Source organism: Leucopleurus acutus, assembly GCF_964270905.1.
Source record: "Leucopleurus acutus genome assembly, chromosome: 9".
NCBI classification, from domain to species: domain Eukaryota; kingdom Metazoa; phylum Chordata; class Mammalia; order Artiodactyla; family Delphinidae; genus Leucopleurus; species Leucopleurus acutus.
This window is the reverse complement of record NC_139144.1, coordinates 103,678,686-103,699,056: the sequence shown is the minus strand read 5'-3', so window position 1 is coordinate 103,699,056 and position 20,371 is coordinate 103,678,686. Positions and strand designations below refer to the sequence as shown.

Genomic DNA, 20,371 nt, shown 5'->3' with positions numbered 1-20,371 from the left:
CGCAATGAGAAGCCCGTGCACCGCAGTGAGGAGTGGCCCCCGCTCGTTGCAGCTAGAGAGAGCCCACGTGCAGCAACAAAGACCCAACGCAGCCAAAAAAAAAAAAGTCAGAACAAGAAACAGATTTTTTTTTTAAGTATCAAAAGTAACCAATACAGTAACTAAAAACTCATCCTACAACAATAAAGGGAACATGGGAGTGATGTAAATGAGCTAAATCTTCATTTTTCCAACAGAGAGGCCTATAGTTGGTTTTATGTTGAAAAGAGGACTATGCATATAATTTAGAGTTCAGGAAGTAAGAAATGGAAGACCAAAACTAAAAGTGGTTAAAAGAATTTGCCTCTGGGGAGAAGGACTGAGAATGGGGAGGGAGGGTTAGAGCCAGCCACTTCTCATCCTAAGTTGTTCTATACTGTTTGACTTATTACTATGAATATATGTTTTTGATTAAAAATATTAAAAATTAAACAGTGAAAAACAAATACCCATGAAGATGATGAAATAGGCAAAAACTGGCTACTGCCCTGTAACTACGAATGAGAACACATGTAACAACAGTCCAAGGAACTTTCTCTTGCACTGGCAAAGGGAAGCTGAAAATGGGGTCAGTGCTCCTGTCTGCCTCCAATCACAGTACGTGACGTCGTGGAGCCCAGAAACATAGAGCGACAGTCCCCAGGTGCAGCCCTGCTCTCCTGAGAGATGTGCTACAGCATCTAACTCCCACCTGCAAGGCTGGGGAGCAGAGGGTAGAGACCCGCACTGAAAGCCCTGGTAGGAAGAAGGGTTACGAGCATGCGAAGACTAGAAGACAACTGAGAGCTGGGTGTGCTTTTTTCACGGACTTCACAAAGAACTGCAACAGGTTCTCTCACAAAGCCTGAGAACAGAAGACAACCCCACCCTGCCAGGAGAGCACCTCAGCCACCTGAGCTGGCCCAGCTCTCTATCAGCCTCCCCTCCAAGTCTGGTTCGGATGAAAGGAAGCTGGCAAGTACCCAAAGGCTAGCTGAGGAGCCAATGGCGTTCTAGTCGCCTGAGGTGTGGGGAAAACGTTATCAACTAAAGGTGAAGACAGGCATGCCTATGACTGGGCAGTTTCACTCCTGTAAGCTAGAAGCCATGAGTAAGAATGCTGACAACAGCACTACTTGTAAGGTGGAAAAACGACTGAAAACAACCCAAATGCCCTGCCCACAGTAAACCGGATAAATGTTATGATACATGAGTATAACAATATTATACAGCAATGAAAATGAATCAACTATATAATGCAGCACAGAGGCTTTTAAAGCAATACTGACTAAAAGAAGACAGTGATGAGTCCCATGGCTTCATTTACATGAAGTCCAAGAACAGGGAACTGGACTACATTACATCATTTAGAAATCATACATGGGGGGTACAGCTCTCCAGGAGAGCAGGGAAATGATGAGTGGGTCAGGGTAATGACACCTCTAAGGACAAGGGCAGGGGCTGTGACCAGGGAGGGGTATACAGGGGGCATATGGGTGCTATTTCTTGACTTGGTGGTACTTTCACAGTGTTCACACTATAATCATTTATTAAATCGTATGCATATATACATATATACTTTTTACATATTCTATTTTTTACAATAAAAAAGTTTTAAAAAGGGACTTCCCTGGTAGTCCAGTGGTTAAGAATCCACCTTCCAGTGCAGGGGATGTGGGTTTGATCCCTGGTTGGGGAACTAAGATCCTACATGCCATGGGACAACTAAGCCCGCACACCACAACTACTGAGCCTGCATGCTCTAGAGCCGGTGCGCCACAACTAGAGAGCCTGCATGCCTCAACTACTGAGCCCATGCGCTCTGGAGCCTGTGTGCCACAACTAGAGAGCCTGCGTGCTGCAACTACTGAGCCCACATGCTCTGGAGCCTGCACGCCACAACGAAAAGACCCCGCGTGCCGCAACTAAGACCCAATGCAGCCAAATAAATAAATAAATATTTTTAAAAGCTGTATTAAAAAAAAAGTTTAAAAGAAAGAGTAGGTCCAAGAACTTTAAAAAGTACAAATACAGACAAATGTCTCTGAAATCTATGAGAAATTTAAAAGAAAAAATAAGGAGAAATAACATATAAGAGATTTATAATATAAGAGAATATGGATGAAAATTGAAAATAATTCACATACAATGACTCAGTAATTGTACGAGTGGGAATCCATCCTAAAATCCTAATTATAGAAAAGGCTTATGTATTAAATGTTCTTCACAGTACCACTCACACTAGCAAAGAACTGAAGATGTGTTAACGACCAATGCAATAACCATGGTATGTGATATAAACAACACAGCACAGGGGGTCCTCCCAGGCTATCCTATGCAACAATTATCCCAGGATATTGCTGACTTCTGCTTTTCTCACTAAGATATAAATCTTTGAGGGCCTGGACAATTTCTTATTCATAAATCTTTCCTTGGGACTTGGCAGAGCACGTAAAATTCGGTAAGCACTCAAAAATTTTTAACGGACAAACAAGCCAACACTTTTGCTTCCTGCAAAGAAAAAGGAATTATCTTTGAGTATGTTTCCTCTTTTGGGAATTTTTCACACATACAGGAGAAATCTTACTTTATTGGTGCAGTAGCTCCGTCTGTTCCTCCGAGCTCAGAAAGGGGAACGAGGTCCCATTTGAAGTGCAGCCCCCAGTTGAATCCTCCCCGCACGACAGGGGACGAGCTGTAGGCCAGCGTGTCAGCGCTGATGATGTCGATCACCGGGCACACCACCATTTGCCGGTCCTCCCGGATGGCAGCCAGCAGGGGCTGCAGCCACATCACATTCACCTCACAGTGGCTGTCCAGGAACACCAGGACTTCTCCTGGGGAGGCAAACAATAGGGGCCCTGAGAGCTGCACCACACTCAAGTTAGGTATGGCCACCAGTTCAAGTGCTGATGCATTTACAGGCGTGAAAGGTAACTGCCACCCTTCCAGCCCAAACTATTAAACCGGTACTCAGAAGTCTGTTAGCCAGGAATTCTGTCTGAAGTGTACTGCTATGATTGAAGAACATATGCAAACAATATGCACAACCTGTGAAAAAATTTACATATTCTCCTCAGTAAAAAGATTCAAAATCTCACAGGAACAATTCAGTTCTCTGGACAGCCAGGTATGGAGTGTGGTGCAATGACAGTGGTCAGCTGTGCGTACTTTTAGTACAATTATTGTAATGGAAATATTTATGTTTAGTCTGTATTTCCCTGCCTTAGTAAACAGAGATTAGAGAACGTAACTCATTCTCGCTGGTGACTCGGACACATGACCCCAGTTATCGATTATGGCTACAACACAGCGATTCTCAGGAGTGAGAGAAGCGTGCAGCCCTCTCATCACGTCAGCAACACAGCTCCCTTCTCCTTGGATTCACCACTTGACTGCCACGCACTCATTTCTTTTTCTTCCATTTCCCACCCTTCCTTTCTAATCCCCCCAGTCTCATCAGCCACGGGATGCTCTTTTCTTCTAGTTAATAAAATTAAAATCGTAAAGACTTTATCACGCATTTTTAACTCCTCTTGATAAATGTGAGGAGTGAGGGCTTCTTTGATAATCCCAAACTTCTTCGATAACTTAATGGTTATTCTGAACAGCTGAGAAACTTAGAATCTCATCATCAGACAGCATTATTATTTTTCCAAACGTTTATCCATGAAATGTATTGATACAGATTTTACGTGAATTTCATAAAGCACCGGATGCATCCTATTCCAATTAACAGTAGCAGAAATACCTCCAGCAAGAAAGTCCTCCAGGATGACAGTGACTTAGTCATGTCCTTCAAGGCCTCCTGTGAAGGACTTCATGAGGATGTAAAGAGCATACAGCTCACCAGATGTCATTTAATACAGAAAGGCAGAATGTTCAACCTGTACACTATTCAAGTGAAGTGAGGTCAATTCAATCAAGTTTCCTCTGAGGAGAAAATGTATAATAGCTTTTTTTAATTCGAAAAATGTTACTTTTTCAATTAAAGACAACTTAACTAAATGAAGTAAGATAATAACAGTCACATCGAACCTGAGATGGATTTCCCAAAAACTGGCTTATTTTTTGACAGATCCTAAACTATATTTGAACAAGGACCAACAGATCATAAAGAAAAAAACTACATGACTGGGCTTCCCTGGTGGCGCAGTGGTTGGGAGTCCGCCTGCCGATGCGGGGGACCCGGGTTCGTGCCCCGGTCCGGGAAGATCCCGCATGCCGCGGAGCGGCTAGGCCCGTGGGCCATGGCCGCTGGGCCTGCGCGTCCGGAGCCTGTGCTGCACAACGGGAGGGGCCGCGGCAGTGGGAGGCCCGCGTACCGCAAAAAAAAAACAAAAACAAAAACTAAATGACTACTGTTACCTGAAAAACAATAAACTCTCAGTAACAATATACTATAACAGTACGATGTTCTGTGACATAATCTTGCCATTCCCTACAAATACCCCACAATTTTCTATCTCGTGCCTTCAATATGTCAAAATAGACTCTAAGGAAGAAAACTCGCCTTGAACTCAATCCGCATATGACTGCAGACTGGATGGAGGGGAGCTACTTCTCATTTTTTGTTAATTGCTCCTGTTCACTGCAGGTTTAAGAGAAAGGAGGGAAGAAGAAAGATTCTAAAAATGAAGTCACAGCTAAACCCAGCGAATGGGACAGTGGGTGTACAAGGAGGGGTGGTGGCAGGAAGCAGTGCCAGCCACTTAAACCCCAGTGACTGGTTATCTTAAGGAGAGCAGTATATGGGAAGGTAGGAGATTTTTTTCACTACTGGGGAACGCCCCCCCAAAGTTCTGGAATTTTAAAATTATCTTGATTATTTTTGCCATATCCAGGCATCACCTGCAGTATTAGATACCTAATATTTTTAAACAAATTCATTTGTTTTAACTGAAATAAATGTATTTTAAAAGGAAAAATTTTTATCAAGATCATAAATGAAAATTAGGATCACCAACCTTCCATAGAGGTAACCGTAAAAAGAAATACATTTGAATCGATATAATGTAACTGAAGAAAAACCAGAAAGGCAGACCACTGAGGACTCCAGAGTTCACCTCCTTGGAGCCTGTGCTTTGGGACAACCGGGTTGGAGTTATGGAAAGGCCTTTCCCAAACTGAACAAGCCTCACCTTTCCTGCTGGCAGTGCCCACTAAGACACCATTTTTCAGAGACTGACGCGGGATCAGGAGGGCAGGAGACTCAGAGCCCTCATCACTCAACACCCACCAAGAAAGGCCAGCGGGAAGTTCTACCTGTTGCATGGGCTGCTCCAATCATTCTTCCTCGAATCAATCCCTCACGTTTTGTATTTCTTATTACTTTAATCTTTCCAGGGAGGTATTTTTGGATGTATTCATCTAGTTCTCCTTTCACATCGTCTGAAAATGAAGAGTCGCACAACTGTTCAAACCACATGAGACATATGCACAGACATTTTGCAGGTTCTCTAGAGTCGTGGCTGGCACTTGCGACAACAAATTTTTAGGCAAATATAGAATCTTCTTCTGCTTTATTTTAAAAGAAGATCATAGCTTATCTTGGAAGGAAGAACATGAGGGTTAAGAGTTGGAACACTAGCTTAAAGGAATAGTTACTTAAGTTATAGACTTATCTGTATTTCCATAGCAACCAACACAACGCTTTGCATAAAGAATGTTTGAAATGAGTATCTTGAGTGAATGAATGTTTGGCTGACTGCATATAAATCATATTTAAAACAAAATGATATGTAAATATCTTTTGTTTCAAAGTGATTTATTAAGTCCTACTCCATTTCAGAATAGTTGAGAAACAACTTCTATTTCCCTACCAAGAATTATGTAACAGCAGCAGTAAATACATTCTTTTATTAATTTAGCACCTTCCATGGGCACTAAATATTTTTTAAATTCTAGCTCATTTACCTTTAAATTTCATAACTTCAAAGATCATATAATTAAATAAATAATTCTTTCTATAGTTAGTATATAAACCATTGTAAATGATCATGAATTTTCCCTTTTAGAAAAAATACCAACAAAATGAAAAATACAGGTTTACTTAAAAAAAAAATTCAACACCATAAATTCTAGAATTATACTACTTAGCCAATCTTCTACTTGGTCCAGACTCAAATTCTTGGTTTTTTTAATCATTCATTTTTGAAATTCAATTTTTTTCTATTTCTCCTATGAGATTTCAATAGTAACCAAGGTTTGAGAATTTTGCACCCACTGGTCTCAGTGTACATTTCCTCATTTTGTATACTTAAGTATACTTGCATACCAATTCTGTTGTTGATATATAAGAGATGCTTAATAAACCCTTGAGTTGTGAAAAAATATGTAATTGACATACAATTTATCAGTGTATCTCTGCAGATTACTGTAATGAAAATAGCAGAAGGCTTGGAGTTATGTAGACCAGGGGTCTAATTTCAACTCTACCACTTAACAGCTACAGGATCTTGAGCAAATTACTTAATATTTCCTCCTCTGTAAAATGGGGATACAACCTCTCTCACAAGGTTGAGGACAGCCCTCCATCCTGCTGTGTGTACATGAAATCACTTTTAGGAAGAGTCTATGCTGAATTAAATGAGGGTCTGAAGTATGTACTGAATCATAAAATACTGGCCTTCAGAGATCATCTAAGAGCTATCAGAATGCAATCCACCTTATCTAGAGACAGCTGATATAACAGACTGACGAGATAAACGTAAGCCAAAGCATTATGTCTAGTTAAAAAAGCCAATCTCAAAACGTCACATACTGTATGATTCTGTTTATATAAACAACCTTGAAGGGGTGATGGAGCAGTGCAGTCTGCACCTTGACTGCAGTGGTGGTTACAGAAATCTACTCATGGGATAAAATGACAAATAACTGTACACACATATTGTACCAATGTTAAATTCTGGGTTTTGATATTGTACTATAATGATGTAAGATGTAACCAATGGAGGAAACTGGGTGAAGGGGTACACAGGACCTCTTCGTAACTTACTGTCTATCTATAGTTATTTCAAAATAAAAATACTCTTTTAAAAAGGTAAGCCAAGGGAAAAATTTCAAGGGCCAAATTTCGGTAGCACAGTTTGAAAACAGATTACAAAGACAGTGCAGTTTCTTTGAAATTACCCTATAATCAGGCATTTAATTGTGGTTGGCTCTGTTGCAATTGCGTGCATGAGGGTCCTCCTATCCACTAAGTACTGAACGGTCAGCTCTGCTGATGTGGTCAGCACGACAGTGAACAACTGCATAGATCCCACATTGCCAATTACAATAGTCCTTACCGAAGTCACTGTCATCATCCACGAGGATAATTTCATGAAGAAGCTGGGCTGGCGTGCGGTCTAGGACGCTGTGCACGGTCCGGAGCAAGGCAGAAAAGGCTTCGTTGTAGAAACAAATAACAACACTAGCGACTGGCAGATCCGTCGGGTAAGACCTGTCTTTACATCTGTGAAGACGAATATGGGAAAATTCTGACATTTTAAAAGCTCAAATGTTTTAGGTTATTATTCACTAAACATTAACTGTCCCCTTGTTCGGCCTCTTCCTTACATTATTAACAAGTTTTTAAAAAGCATTTAAGATAACAATGTGTTTTCTTTTTTTTTTTTTTACATCTTTATTGGAGTATAATTGCTTTACAATGGTGTGCTAGTTTCTGCTTTATAACAAAGTGAATCAGTTATACATATACATATGTTCCCATATCTCCTCCCTCTTGCGTCTCCCTCCCTCCCACCCTCCCTATCCCACTCGGTCACAAAGCACCGAGCTGATCTCCCTGTGCTATGCGGCTGCTTCCCACTAGCTATCTATTTTATGTTTGGTAGTGTATATATGTCCCTGCCACTCTCTCGCTTTGTCACAGCTTACCCTTCCCCCTCCCCATCACAATGTGTTTTCTTATTCAAGAGTTTTATATTTGTTAATGATTTCTCCCTCCAGTACCTGCAACTCCGCTTATTTTTAGGTCAACGTTTTAAAAACTTGAATTTTTTTTTCTTTTTTGGTACATAAAAATGTTTTTACTAAAATCACTGCAAGTTTTTAATGCAGTACTCATAAGCTGATGTTCAGTTTCTTCTCCTCAAAGAGGTTTCAAAAGGAAATAATGGAAATGTGAAATTCTGTATTTGAATATTTTATTTTTTGCCCAATAATAGAAAAAGATTTTGAGTAAACTATGATATATATCAGGATAATGGAAGAGCTTCCATGTAAGCAACTATTTGATAAAAAGGATTAAGTGGCTTTAAGCAGCCACAAGAAAAAACCGCACTAACTTAAACAATAAGATCTGGTATTCCATGCTCTTTTGCATGGCATACAAAGCCTTCCAATGTCTGGGCCCTGCCCAACTCCAGTTTCTTGCCATTCCTCCACTACAGGCAAAGTGAACTGTTTCAGTCCCTTTGACAAATAGTATAATTTTATGCCTCGATCTGTTCCCTATATAGGGGAAAACCTTCCCTTACAACACTGCTCAGTCATCACCCTCTATGAAGCCTTCCCTGGTCATTCTGGTTTGGAGGACCCCATTTTACCAACTCCTATCACAGCCCTCATTCTTGTGTAACTGCAATTACTCACTTCTTTATCTACCTCCCCTGCTAGACTCTAAGCCCTGTGAACCAAGAGACTATGTCTTATTTTGTTTATTTCCAGGGCCTAATAGAGAGTCCAGCAAACACAAAAGGTGCTGAAACAGATCTATGGAATGAATGACTGATTGACCATATGAATGAAAAGCCTTTGAAGAAACAAAAATAATGAAAACAGAAAAGTGAGATGATGAGTAGAATTCTTCACTGATATTAATTCCTTTTCGCCATGAATCCAATAAACAAACATTTAAAATAAACTTATGCTTGGAAGGTTATTTAATTATATGCAGGTAGCACCTCCCTCCTTTTTCCCACATGATTTTAAATTTCAAAGGAAACACAGCAAGCTCTAGAACTTTGTCAGTACAATCTCAGACCATGTGGCTTCAAGCATAGTATGAGTGGAAATCTGTCTTAGGTTTTCTAGTATCCTGAATAATAAGCCTAATTGCAAAATATTAACACCATCCCCATGGCTTATTATGCTAGCACTAAAAACACTGTGTTATTAGAGTGATTAGCAGAAACCAATAAGGAACATACGCTGCATTCCTTGTATCTGGCACATCTCTATGGTAGCCCAAGCGGTTACTAATAAGCATATTGAAGGCATGTTTCTGATACCCCAAGTCTCTCAACTCCTGATCACGTTCATTAAAAATCATACCTGCAAAAGAGTGACGTCACAGTCAGTACATTAAATCTGGAAAGGAATGCTACAGTTACTGTTATATTATGATCTTAACTTCTTATAACCAGGTAATAGCCATGTTTCTCAAATCTAGTTTGTCTCCATTTTCAAAAAAGTAAATTGAGGTTTAAGTCAAATTTTTATCAGTTTAGCTCAAAAAGCAAGTGTACCTTAACCATAAATGACACCTGCTCACTAGCCATAATCTTAAGAATATTTTCAAGAGAAAAACTTACCTATGACCAAGAAAAAAAGAGACTTAATGATGATTTTTCCATAAAAGCAATAGATTATAGAACCCCATATGGACCTCAACAGGCCCCAATTAATGCAAGGTTGTTTTTGGTTTTGTTAATTTTTGTCTAAAAAAAAAAAAAATTTTTTTTTTTTTAACAGCAAGTTTTTATATGAACTCCTCCCCTAAAAAAATTATACTACTGATAAACCTTTCTATAAAGTCTCTGGTCAGGAAAGTCCTCCACAGATCTAATCAAGATCATTATAATTTAACATCTTTGCTCTAATATTGCCAGAAATCTCACCTTTACCAAGAACAATAAAGCCTCCTCTTGCTTTCTCTTTCCCACATAAAACCTTTAGCCTCTCCTCACAGAATGACTCCCTTGTAACAGCATTTCTCAAAATCTGGTCATGGAAAACTAATTCCACTGGACATTAATAGACGTTAAAAAGAAAAAAAAGATTTCACGGTCAAATAATTCAGGAAAAGATTGGATTTTAAAAGTCAAGTAAGGGAATTCCCGGTGGTCCAGTGGTTAGGGCTCAGCACTTTCACTGCCGGGGCCCAGGTTCGAGTTGAGCAGGTTTCTTTTTTTTTTTTTTTTTTTAAAGAATATTGTTTTATGGATTCCCAGATGTGAGGGGATGAAATACAGAATGCAGTGCTTCCCCAATTATCTTATTTATCCCTATGATTTCTTCTTAGGGTTTTATAGTCTTTGATCCATTCTGAGTTAATTTAATATGACATGAGGTAAGGGTTCAACTTCATTCCTTTGCATGGGGGTATCTATCTGTCCCCGCACCACTGGTTGAAAAGACCATTCTTCCCACATTAACTGCTCTTGGCACCCTTTCTGAAAATCAACTGACCACAGATGTTACTTGTCCTCAGGTTTTACTGACCATAGATGCTACTTGACCACAGATGTCACAGAGTGTATTTTCAGACTCTCAGTCTATCCTTTGATCTACTAATGCATATCTATTCTTATGCAGTATCACACTGTCAGGACGTTTTGAAACAGAGAAGTGTGTGTTCTCCAGCTTTGTTCTTGTTCAAGACTGTTCCGGCTATTCAGAGCCCCTTGCAATTCCTTATCAATTGTAGAATCAGATTTTCCATCTTTTCAACAAAGGCCATTGGGATTTTGATAAGGTTTACATTCAATCTGTGGGTTGCTTTGGGTGGTACTGACATCTTAACAGTATTTAGCATTCCACCCATGAACCTCTTTCCATTTATTTAGGTCTATTTTTATTTCTTTCAATAGTGCTGTGTAGTTTTCAGTGTACAAATCTTAGACCTCCTTGGCTATATTATTCTTAAGTACTTTATTCTTTCTGATTCCATTGTAAATGGGATTGTTCCCTTAATTTTACTTTTGGACTGTTTATTGCTAGTGTCCAGAAATACAACTGGTTTTGGTGTGTTGATCTTGTACCCTGTAACTTTGCTGAATTCATTTATTCGCTATAATATTTTTTGTGATCTTTAATAAAGAATTTAGTTTTTCAGGTAGGTAATTTGGGTTTGTCACTTCAAATATCTACAATTCTCTCACTACTTCTTTCACAGGCAAACAAAGTCCATTCAAAATGGTAAACCCAATGTTACTTCTTTATAAAAGTTTTACAAAAATTACTATAAACAAAAAAACTAGAAATTTTCCCATTAATGCTTTTAAAATGTCCAAATGGCTGTTTGAAAAAGATTAGAAGGTATATTTTATGAAAACTAAAGTAAGTATTAGCCTCCATTTCCTCATATAATTTTAAATATGTTCAACCTCCTGTATTAGGAAGTGATTAAATCCTAGGAACTGATTTTATTCTTTGAAACTATGATGAAGTGAAAAAAAATCTGTTTTAACATTTCCTTTATATTCTGTGGATCTTTCAATCTCTCAGAATCTCTTACTTTATGCTTTTACTCTTATTACTTATTATTTGATGTGTCAATGAAGATCAAAGTTCTTTTTTAAGTTTTAAAAACAAAGTTTTAAAGGGCTCATTTACCCCTTAAAATAAAATTTGCTGAAACCAGGACTCTAAAATTACAGTATTCAGTCTTGCTTCCAAATTGAACAGAATATAATTTCCGAAGAATAAAAAAGTTTCTATTTTATAAACTCCTGTATTTAATAAATATATTCCGGCACCTGAATAATTCTTATAAGTAGAAATCTTATTAGATATAAGTAATCTCAACTTATTTCCAAACTCAAAGGTTTATGTTCTGTTTTAATTAACTCTGCCTTTCAAAATATGTTAAATACAGTCACTTTTGAACCATTACTTTCCCTTATTAAATAATGCTAGCAATTATAATCCTTCCCCATAGGTTCCATTTTCTCTCTAGCCACTTAATTTTTCATTCTTTCTTTTCTTTTCTTTTCTTTTTTTCCTATTCTGGACCTCATTAGTTTCTCCCAAGTCCTCATAAAATATTGACGTCAGAACTGGACAAAACAGAATATAACTCCCTACTGAGTCTGCAAAAATCATACGACCTCAGCTAGTTCATGAATGAAATAAATCAGTGCAGAAAAAATGTCACATTTCTAATTCTCTGAACAATACATGATTTAAAGAACAGTTAAACTTCCAATGATAAAATACTTTGACATGCTGCTAGCAAAAATCAAATACACTTACCCAGTTCAGAAGAGAATTTCATGTTGCCTCTTTCTGGATCTTCAATATGATTCTCTATCAGATCATCAATTTTGTTTGCTTTGAACTGTGATTCTAACACTTGACTTGGACCTCGAGTGAAACGGGGATAAAATTTTTTGGGGAATGGTCCATGGGGCCCAGACCCCTTGATGGGCACATTCTTAAGCGGCTGAGTCACTTCACTGAAGTTGAAATAAACAAAAAGCAAAACCGTCCAGGCTGCAGATGTAAAAAGGCATCCATAACAGAAATATCGAACTGTGACACTTCCCATTATAGACCTAGCATAGCTGAAGGGCCATTTTCAGTTACCTAAAAGAGAAAGATAAATATGTTAGACACAACAAGACACTTCTAAATCAACTACCAAGTTTATGTTCAGTTTTCCAACCTACCAAATAGCACTTCTAAACAATTTACTTAGGATCCTTATGCATACCATTAACCAACAGCCAAATATAAGAAGATATATATATGGATAGCACTGAATAAAAAAATAAAGGGATTCAACAATTAAAACCACAAGCCAATGTGTTAGTACTCAGAAAACTAACGGCAGCAAGATAGCTGACTTACTCATTTGCCCATGTTAATGGATACTTCTTCACCTTTGTTCTGGATTGCTTTCAGTATGCTAATTTTTTTTCAGGTTCTAACTTTTCATAAGGAAAATACAAGTACTACATTCATCATGATAGTACATCTAAGGTCCCTCCTAATTGTAAAATTATAAGACTAAATCTTTTAATCCAAGGATATTAAAATCTGTTATTAAAAATAAGCAACTTGAAAAAATAGATTCACTTTCCAATCAAAGACTAAACCTGCCCTAACGTCCACTCTAGATTCAACAGTTACATTTCAAATTTATAACTGAAAGAGTTCAAATAATTATATTTTCCCTCTCCTTATGATGTCTTATAAACAATATGGCATCGAACAGCAGTTTTTTCCTAAGCTTTCTGATAATATCTGGTCTTCATGGAGGCCTCACACAACCTCCTGAGGAATTCTTTGTAAAAAGCCCAATGCACATATAAAATAGTTTCACTGAACACGAGAGCAGAGAAACCCTATTTAAGTAATGTATATACAGAAGAAATCTACAAAGCAATACTACTTATCCATTACTTCTTATTTCTATAGTATGAAATAATTTAAAATATAATATTATCATGCCTCCCAAATCAGGACAAAGCAAATCAACATCAGTAAGCTCCAATTCAAAAATTAAGCTGTTTTGGGCTTCCCTGGTGGCGCAGTGGTTAAGAATCTGCCTGCCAATGCAGGGGACATGGGTTTGAGCCCTGGTCCGGGAAGATCCCACATGCTGCGGAGCAACTAAGCCCGTGCGCCACAACTACTGAGCCTGTGCTCTAGAGCCCGCAAGCCACAACTACTGAAGCCCGTGTGCCTAGAACCCGTATTCTGCAACAAAGATAAGCCACCGCAATGAGAAGCCCAGGTACCACAATGAAGAGTAGCCCCCGCTCACCGCAACTAGAGAAAGCCTGCGCGCAGCAACAAAGACCCAACGCAGCCAAAATAAATAAACAAAATTAATAACAACAAAATAAAAGTTAAAAAAAAATTAAGCTGTTTTGTTTGTACAGTTATGCTGTAAGCCCAGAAGACAGTAAATAGCTCAATTTCTTAACGATCTGCCAACCAAGAACTATTAGATATTTCACTACCTGTCAATTCAAAAGCTCAAAAAAGAAAGAAAACACCACCACCACCATCCAAACAAACAAAAACTCCCACTACAGTAATACCAAAGGGAAATGACTACAGTACAAAAGGAAAGTCAGGTAACAATGAAAGTACTGTCATGTCAGCTGTTAGCACTTTTAAAATTAAAGACAGGCACAGAAAAAGAACTTTATTTGGAAGTAGAAGAAAATGTTGAATGGAGGATTCAAAACAAATGAAAAATCAAAAGTTGCAACTTTGCAATAGAAATGTTGCAGAAATACAGACTAGAAACATTTAGGTGAAACATTAGATTTCAACTAAAACAGGCATTATAACTTCCTAAAATATTTGCTTGGGGGTAGGAAAAAATAAGCAAACAAACAACATCGAAAACAAAAGCACTAATTCCTCAAAAGGCCATGAAATTCTTTAGTTCAAGACTAACTGCACAGGCTGCACTGATGCCATAAAGAACAGTGCATCTGAGGAGCCAATCGCTTCTTCAACTATCTAAGAAGATTTATATTTAGATTGTTTTCCTCAAACCACTCCAGGCCTTCCCAGTTCAACCTGGCCTCCTTGACCCTGAACGCAGAATGGACCAAGAGAGAAAGTCAGCCAATCCCTTCTCCAATCACAAGAAGCCAGACGATGCTATTCAAGGGCTATTCCATCAAGCAGCTCTGGAAGACAGGTGGACACTGACATTTCGTTCACATCCTTCTTCTTTATCCCAAATCCCACCACCATGTTGGGTGATGTCCAGAATCCTTCAAAACCCTAGTTTCCAAATGTCTTGATTCATGTCCCTCCTACAACCTTCACCCACATTCTACTTAAGGGACCCTGCCCCTACTCTTGATTTTATCATCATCCACAACTGATCAACGAACCTCTTAAATATTAAATGAAAACCTCACTCTCTGAGCACAGTCCTGACTCCCCAGCTGTGTTGTTCTTACCCACACTAGCATCTGTCCCCTGGTATCCGCCTGGTTGGCTTCCAGAGCCCCCGTGTATACCAAAACCCACAGACGCTCAAGTCCCTTACTGGCCCTCTTTATCCACGGGTTTCACACCCAGGGATTCAACCAACCACAGATGGCAATTTCTGTCCGCGGTTGGTTGAATCCGCCGATTCAAAACCTGTGAAATACGGAGGGCAAACTGTATTATTTATTGAAAAAACTCCACGTATAAGTGGACCCAAGCACTTTAAACCCCTGTTGTTCAAGGGTCACCTGCACTACTATTATTAGTTACTCTTCAATCTCACTGCAGGCACTCAACCTTTCCCTTCTCTCAAAGCTTATACTTTGTTTCTGTCCCCAGCCACATATCCCTTAAGGACTTTACTTCCTTCCCTACCCAGTTTTGAACACGATGTTGGATATTAGAAAGTGGTAAGTGCTAAGGAGAAAAAATAAAGCAGGGAAGAGTGATATGAAGTAGAAAAGGGTATGTGAAATTTTAGGTAGATGGTTAGGGAAGGCCTTACCGAGAAGGTGATATTTAGACAAGGCCTAAAGGAAATAAAGTAGTGAGTACTGCAAATATCTGGGGAAGAGCTGTAGAGCAAAAGCAAATGCCCTCAAGAACTGGGGTCAGTTTGCATCCTATAGACCACATGCTGTGATCACAAGACAACTAAGCTGAAAACCAATCAATGACAAAAAGATAACCAGAAAACTCAAAAAATGTCTAAATGGAAATTAGAAGCTATTTAGAACTAAATAGTTGAAAATGCTACTTTTTGAAACTTGTGAGATACAGCAAAAGCTAAATTTATAGCCTGGGATGCTAATGTTAGAAAATACAGACCACAAACAATGAATTCAGAAAAACAGAATAAGCCCAACAAAAGTAAAAGAAGGAAACAAAAACAGTTACATCAGGAATTAACAGGAAATGAAAATGAGACAAGGTAATAACAAAGCCAAAAATTGGTTCTTTAAAAGATCGATAAAATTAACAAAGCACTGGCAAGACTAATCAAGAAAAAAAGAGAAAAAGAGAGAAAGCAGGAATAAATTAATACCAAAAATGAAAAAGAGAGCATAAATATAGATGTGGATTAAAAATAAAAGCATTGTTCATAAATTTAAGTGGAACGGATAAATTCCTAGAAAAATGTAAATGCACAACTAAGACTGGAAAATCAGGAAACTGGGATGGCTGTACTAGTGCTTTTGAATATTAAACCATTTCTAGATAAAAAATTTCTAGACAGTTTTACAAGTGAGTTCTATCAGACATTTGAGGAACAGATGAATAGTCTCATACGACTGCCTCCAAAGAACAGAAAAAGAGGAAATGTGCTCTTGTCTCACTTTCTGAAGCTATTATCATCCTGGTAACAAAACAGGGACAGTATGAGGAAGGAATATTAAAGACAATCTCTGACAGATTATGAAAATCTTAAAGAGAACACTAAAACTGAAACAAATAATGTTTTAAAAAATGAATACATATGAACAAGTTATATTTACTTCAGGAATACCAGGCTGGTTCAATATGTGAAAACCTATTATTAGGTTACCTTAAAAAAAATTAAAGGAAAAAATGCATATGATTTGGTCAGTGGAGGTTATAAAGAGCTTATTAAAATTCAACACTCAATTCTTAGCAACTAGGAATAGGGAAATCCTTAATCTGACCAAGAGCATCTCTAAATATCTTACAGCAAAAATGATACTCAACGATGAAATGATGAAGTCATTTTCTTTAAAAACAGGGACAAGATTAGGATGCCCACCATAAATATAATATTGAAGGCAACAGTTCCAAAATACAGGAGTCCCTAGAGTGTTTATTACAAATGCAGATTCCCGGGGCTCTGTGCCAGATGCACTAAACAAGAATTTGCGGAGATAGCACTAAGCGGTCTACAGCTTTAACAAGCTTCCACAGTTAATAGGTTACCTGTGACGCAGAGACAGATTGGGAACCAAACAACAGATAATGAAAAGACAAGATTAAGTTCTAATCCCATTCTGTCACATACTGGCTATGCAACTTTGGAAAAATTACCAAATTTTCTTAGCCTCATTTTCATCAACTGTATTCCAAGTTAACAATACTGTCTATCTTACTAGATACTTAGAATTAAATGAAATACTTAGAGTTATGTAAGATAATATTTGTAAAGCATCAGGCACAATGGTTAGCACACAAACACTGATTTGCACGGGACCAAGATAATCTCCATAAAAACTGTGGCTACCTTTTGTGGCTGTTTCTTTGCTCACTGTACTCCCTTCACTTAGCATAGTGCCACAATAAATGGCACATAGAAGATGCTGGAAAATATCTACAGAATGAAAGAATATAGGACAAATTCAACACATGTTAACTTTTTCCTCCTCATTAGGTCTAAATTTAAAATATAATATTAAACGTATTTGTGACCATCTGTTCCTTACAATGACCTACAAGTCCCTAATAGTCTGACTATATCTCCGACTACTTCCCTCCTCATTTATTTCATCCTAGAAACTGGTCTCCTTATACGTCGTTAAATGTATTAGGGATTATGCGTTGGTTCTTCCCTCTGCCTAGAATACTTTTCACCCCAGCTAAGTTCACCTCTATTGAATCTTTGCTCAAATATTACCTTCTCAACAAAGTTCCATCTAGCCTACCATACTTAAAACTGCAACTCAACTGCCAAACACCAGCACTTCCCATCTTCCCTACTCCATGCAGCTTACCACCTTCTTACATACCACATTAACTCCTTGTTCATTACATTTATTATTTATTATCTATCTCCCCCCCTGCTAGAATGTAGGCTTCATCAGAGCAAGTTTTTTGTCTGTTTTATTTCCTACAGTATCCCCTGAACTTATAACAAAATCTGGCACATAGTAAACATTTAATAAATATTTATTGAAATTAAAGAAAAGATTACTGTAATATGGTTATCAATATGCTTGTAAAATACGGGATTTCAAAACAAATGTTTACTATCCTGTTTGAGCCAAGCAATACCTTAATGCTACACGTGGAGATCATGACTACTTTATGTCAACAACAGTATGACAACTGGGCAGGACAATAGCCATAATTATTATTAGAAAAGGTACAAAAAACAACAGGCTCTCACTGGCCAATTTCACAAATTAAATAAAGCTCTTTGTGATGAAACAGGAGGCTACTTTCCATTTCATTCACTGCATGATGTTAGGCTACCTCTTGGCTGCCAGCACTTATGGGCAAAATGAAAAAGTTTTATCCTGAAGACCTCACCCATAAGATTTGGCCAACTCCGTCCAGATTCTTCACGGAACACCCCCAGCTCATCCTCTCCACAACAGCTCAACATTAAGAGTCCTTGTCCTGAACTGTAAAATGTATTAACTTTCAACAATCCTATCAGGTAAAAATTATTATTTTTTTCAAGCCATATTATGGTAATTTTTTTAGAGAAATTGTTTTATGTAGTGAATCATTATACTAAATTAAGGAACCTATAAAAATGCGAGGAATTTACAAAATCAGGTCATTTTTTAAATATAATTAATCATAAAACTTCAGAAGCAAAAGACTTCAGAAGTCCTTTAGACACAGGTCAAGAAGTTAACAACCAAATATAAAAAAGTGGAAACCAATCAGATGCCTGTTATATAATAAAGTAACAGGTCCCTAACTGCTTAAGAAATTAAAACATCCAAACAAAAATCAAAAGGCTGAAAATTTAATCTAATCTATGCTAACAAATAATGAATCCAGCATCTACACAGTAAAGTCTTTTTGCTTCGTACTGTTTGCCATTCTTTCTATATACCCATGGCTTCAACATCCAAGACATGAAAGCCTTTAAAAGGAGGGTCAAAGCAAATATTTAAGGTTAGTTAATACAAAACAACTAGTAACCAAACACTTTCAATCATAAACTTAAATAGTTAATAAAGCGAAAACTTCAGCAGTTAGATATCAATGTAATATATTTTTTAAAACTTAAATGAATAAAAGACTAACCATCTGTTTACATGAATTTGCAGTGAGACAAGATGGTATGGTTTCATGTTTTCTCTAGCCATGGTCTGGGAGCTGCTCAGGAACAGGTGCCTTGTAAGCTAAGAGTCAGGGTTTTGCCAGGGAGGTACAGGAGAAGAAGAATGCGGAAAGGTATATGCAATGTGCTGATTAGAATGACAAACCACAGATTTAAGCCAGACAAGGAGAAATGAGAGGATAAGGAAGAATGAAGCAGGATGAAAAAATGTGGATGGGCCAATGATCACAGATTCCGGTGTGGCTGAATGATTGCTGGAGTTATGTTACCAAAGAGAGTGACCTGGAAAGACTGAATGTTGTGGTTGGAAAATGAGACGCCAACACTCAGATTCTGGAGAGGTACAGTTAACGACAGAAGAATCCTTTCCAGATACGCGGACTGGAGATATACCAATGAACAATTTGCCTATAGTACAAGCACTGTTATACTTACTGTAAGCAAACCCCCTTAAGGACAGGATCATTCCCATCTTTCCAAATCCATTATGTTTAGCACAGTATCTAGTGTTAACAATTAACAAATAACTATATAATTTTTAAGGTGTATTTCTGTTCCAAAAGAAGTTACAGGACACTGTTTAGATTCTGTGCAACAAGAAATCTTAAACAAGAGTATAATATGTAAGCAGAGCACATCCTGGGAAATCAATGTTTACTCTGAAGGAAGAGGAGGAGAGGAGGAAGACAGCTAAGCAGTTTACAGACAGTTTCATTGTCATTTTTTTTATTGAACTATAACTGACTTATAATATTATATTAGTTTCAGGTATACAACAGAGTGATTCGGCATTTTTATACCTTACAAAATGATCACCACAAGTTATCATCTGTCACCACAAAGTTATTATAACACTATTGACTATATTTCTTATGCTGTACATTGCATCCCTGTGACTTATTTATTTTATAACTGGAAGTCTGTACCTCTTCCTTACCTATTTCATGCATTCCCCCACCCCCCATCCTCTCTGGCAATTACCAGTTTTTCTCTATCTATGAGTCTGTTTCTGTTGTGGCCTCTCCCGTCGCGGAGCACAGGCTCCAGACGTGCAGGCTCAGCGGCCATGGCTCACGGGCCCAGCCGCTCCGCGGCATGTGGGATCTTCCCGGACCGGGGCCCGAACCCGCGTCCCCTGCATCGGCAGGCACACTCTCAACCACTGCACCACCAGGGAAGCCCTGTTTTCTTTTTTAGATTCCACATATAAGTGAAATCTTTCTTTGACTTATTTCACTTAGCATAATACCCTCTAGGTCCATCCACGTTGTCACAAACAGCAGGGTTCCATTGTTTTTTAATAGCTGAATAATATTCCATTTGTGTGTGTGTGTGTATCACATCTTCTTTTTTTTTTTTTTTTTTGCAGTACGCGGGCCTCTCACTGTTGTGGCCTCTCCCGTTGCGGAGCACAGGCTC

General features: G+C 38.1%; 1 protein-coding gene across 1 annotated transcript in view; it reads right to left on the bottom strand.

The window, feature by feature from the left end:
- GALNT11 (polypeptide N-acetylgalactosaminyltransferase 11) overlaps positions 1-20,371 on the bottom strand; it is a 54,939-nt gene that overhangs the window by 20,439 nt on the left and 14,129 nt on the right. Inside the window, exons 2-6 of the mRNA XM_082846712.1 lie at positions 12,220-12,552; positions 9,174-9,297; positions 7,308-7,474; positions 5,284-5,409; positions 2,606-2,855 (exon numbers count right to left, since the gene is read on the bottom strand). Of these exons, the coding sequence (XP_082702838.1) occupies positions 2,606-2,855; positions 5,284-5,409; positions 7,308-7,474; positions 9,174-9,297; positions 12,220-12,514 (962 nt within the window). The 5' untranslated portion in view covers positions 12,515-12,552. The remainder of the gene's footprint in view (positions 1-2,605; positions 2,856-5,283; positions 5,410-7,307; positions 7,475-9,173; positions 9,298-12,219; positions 12,553-20,371) is intronic.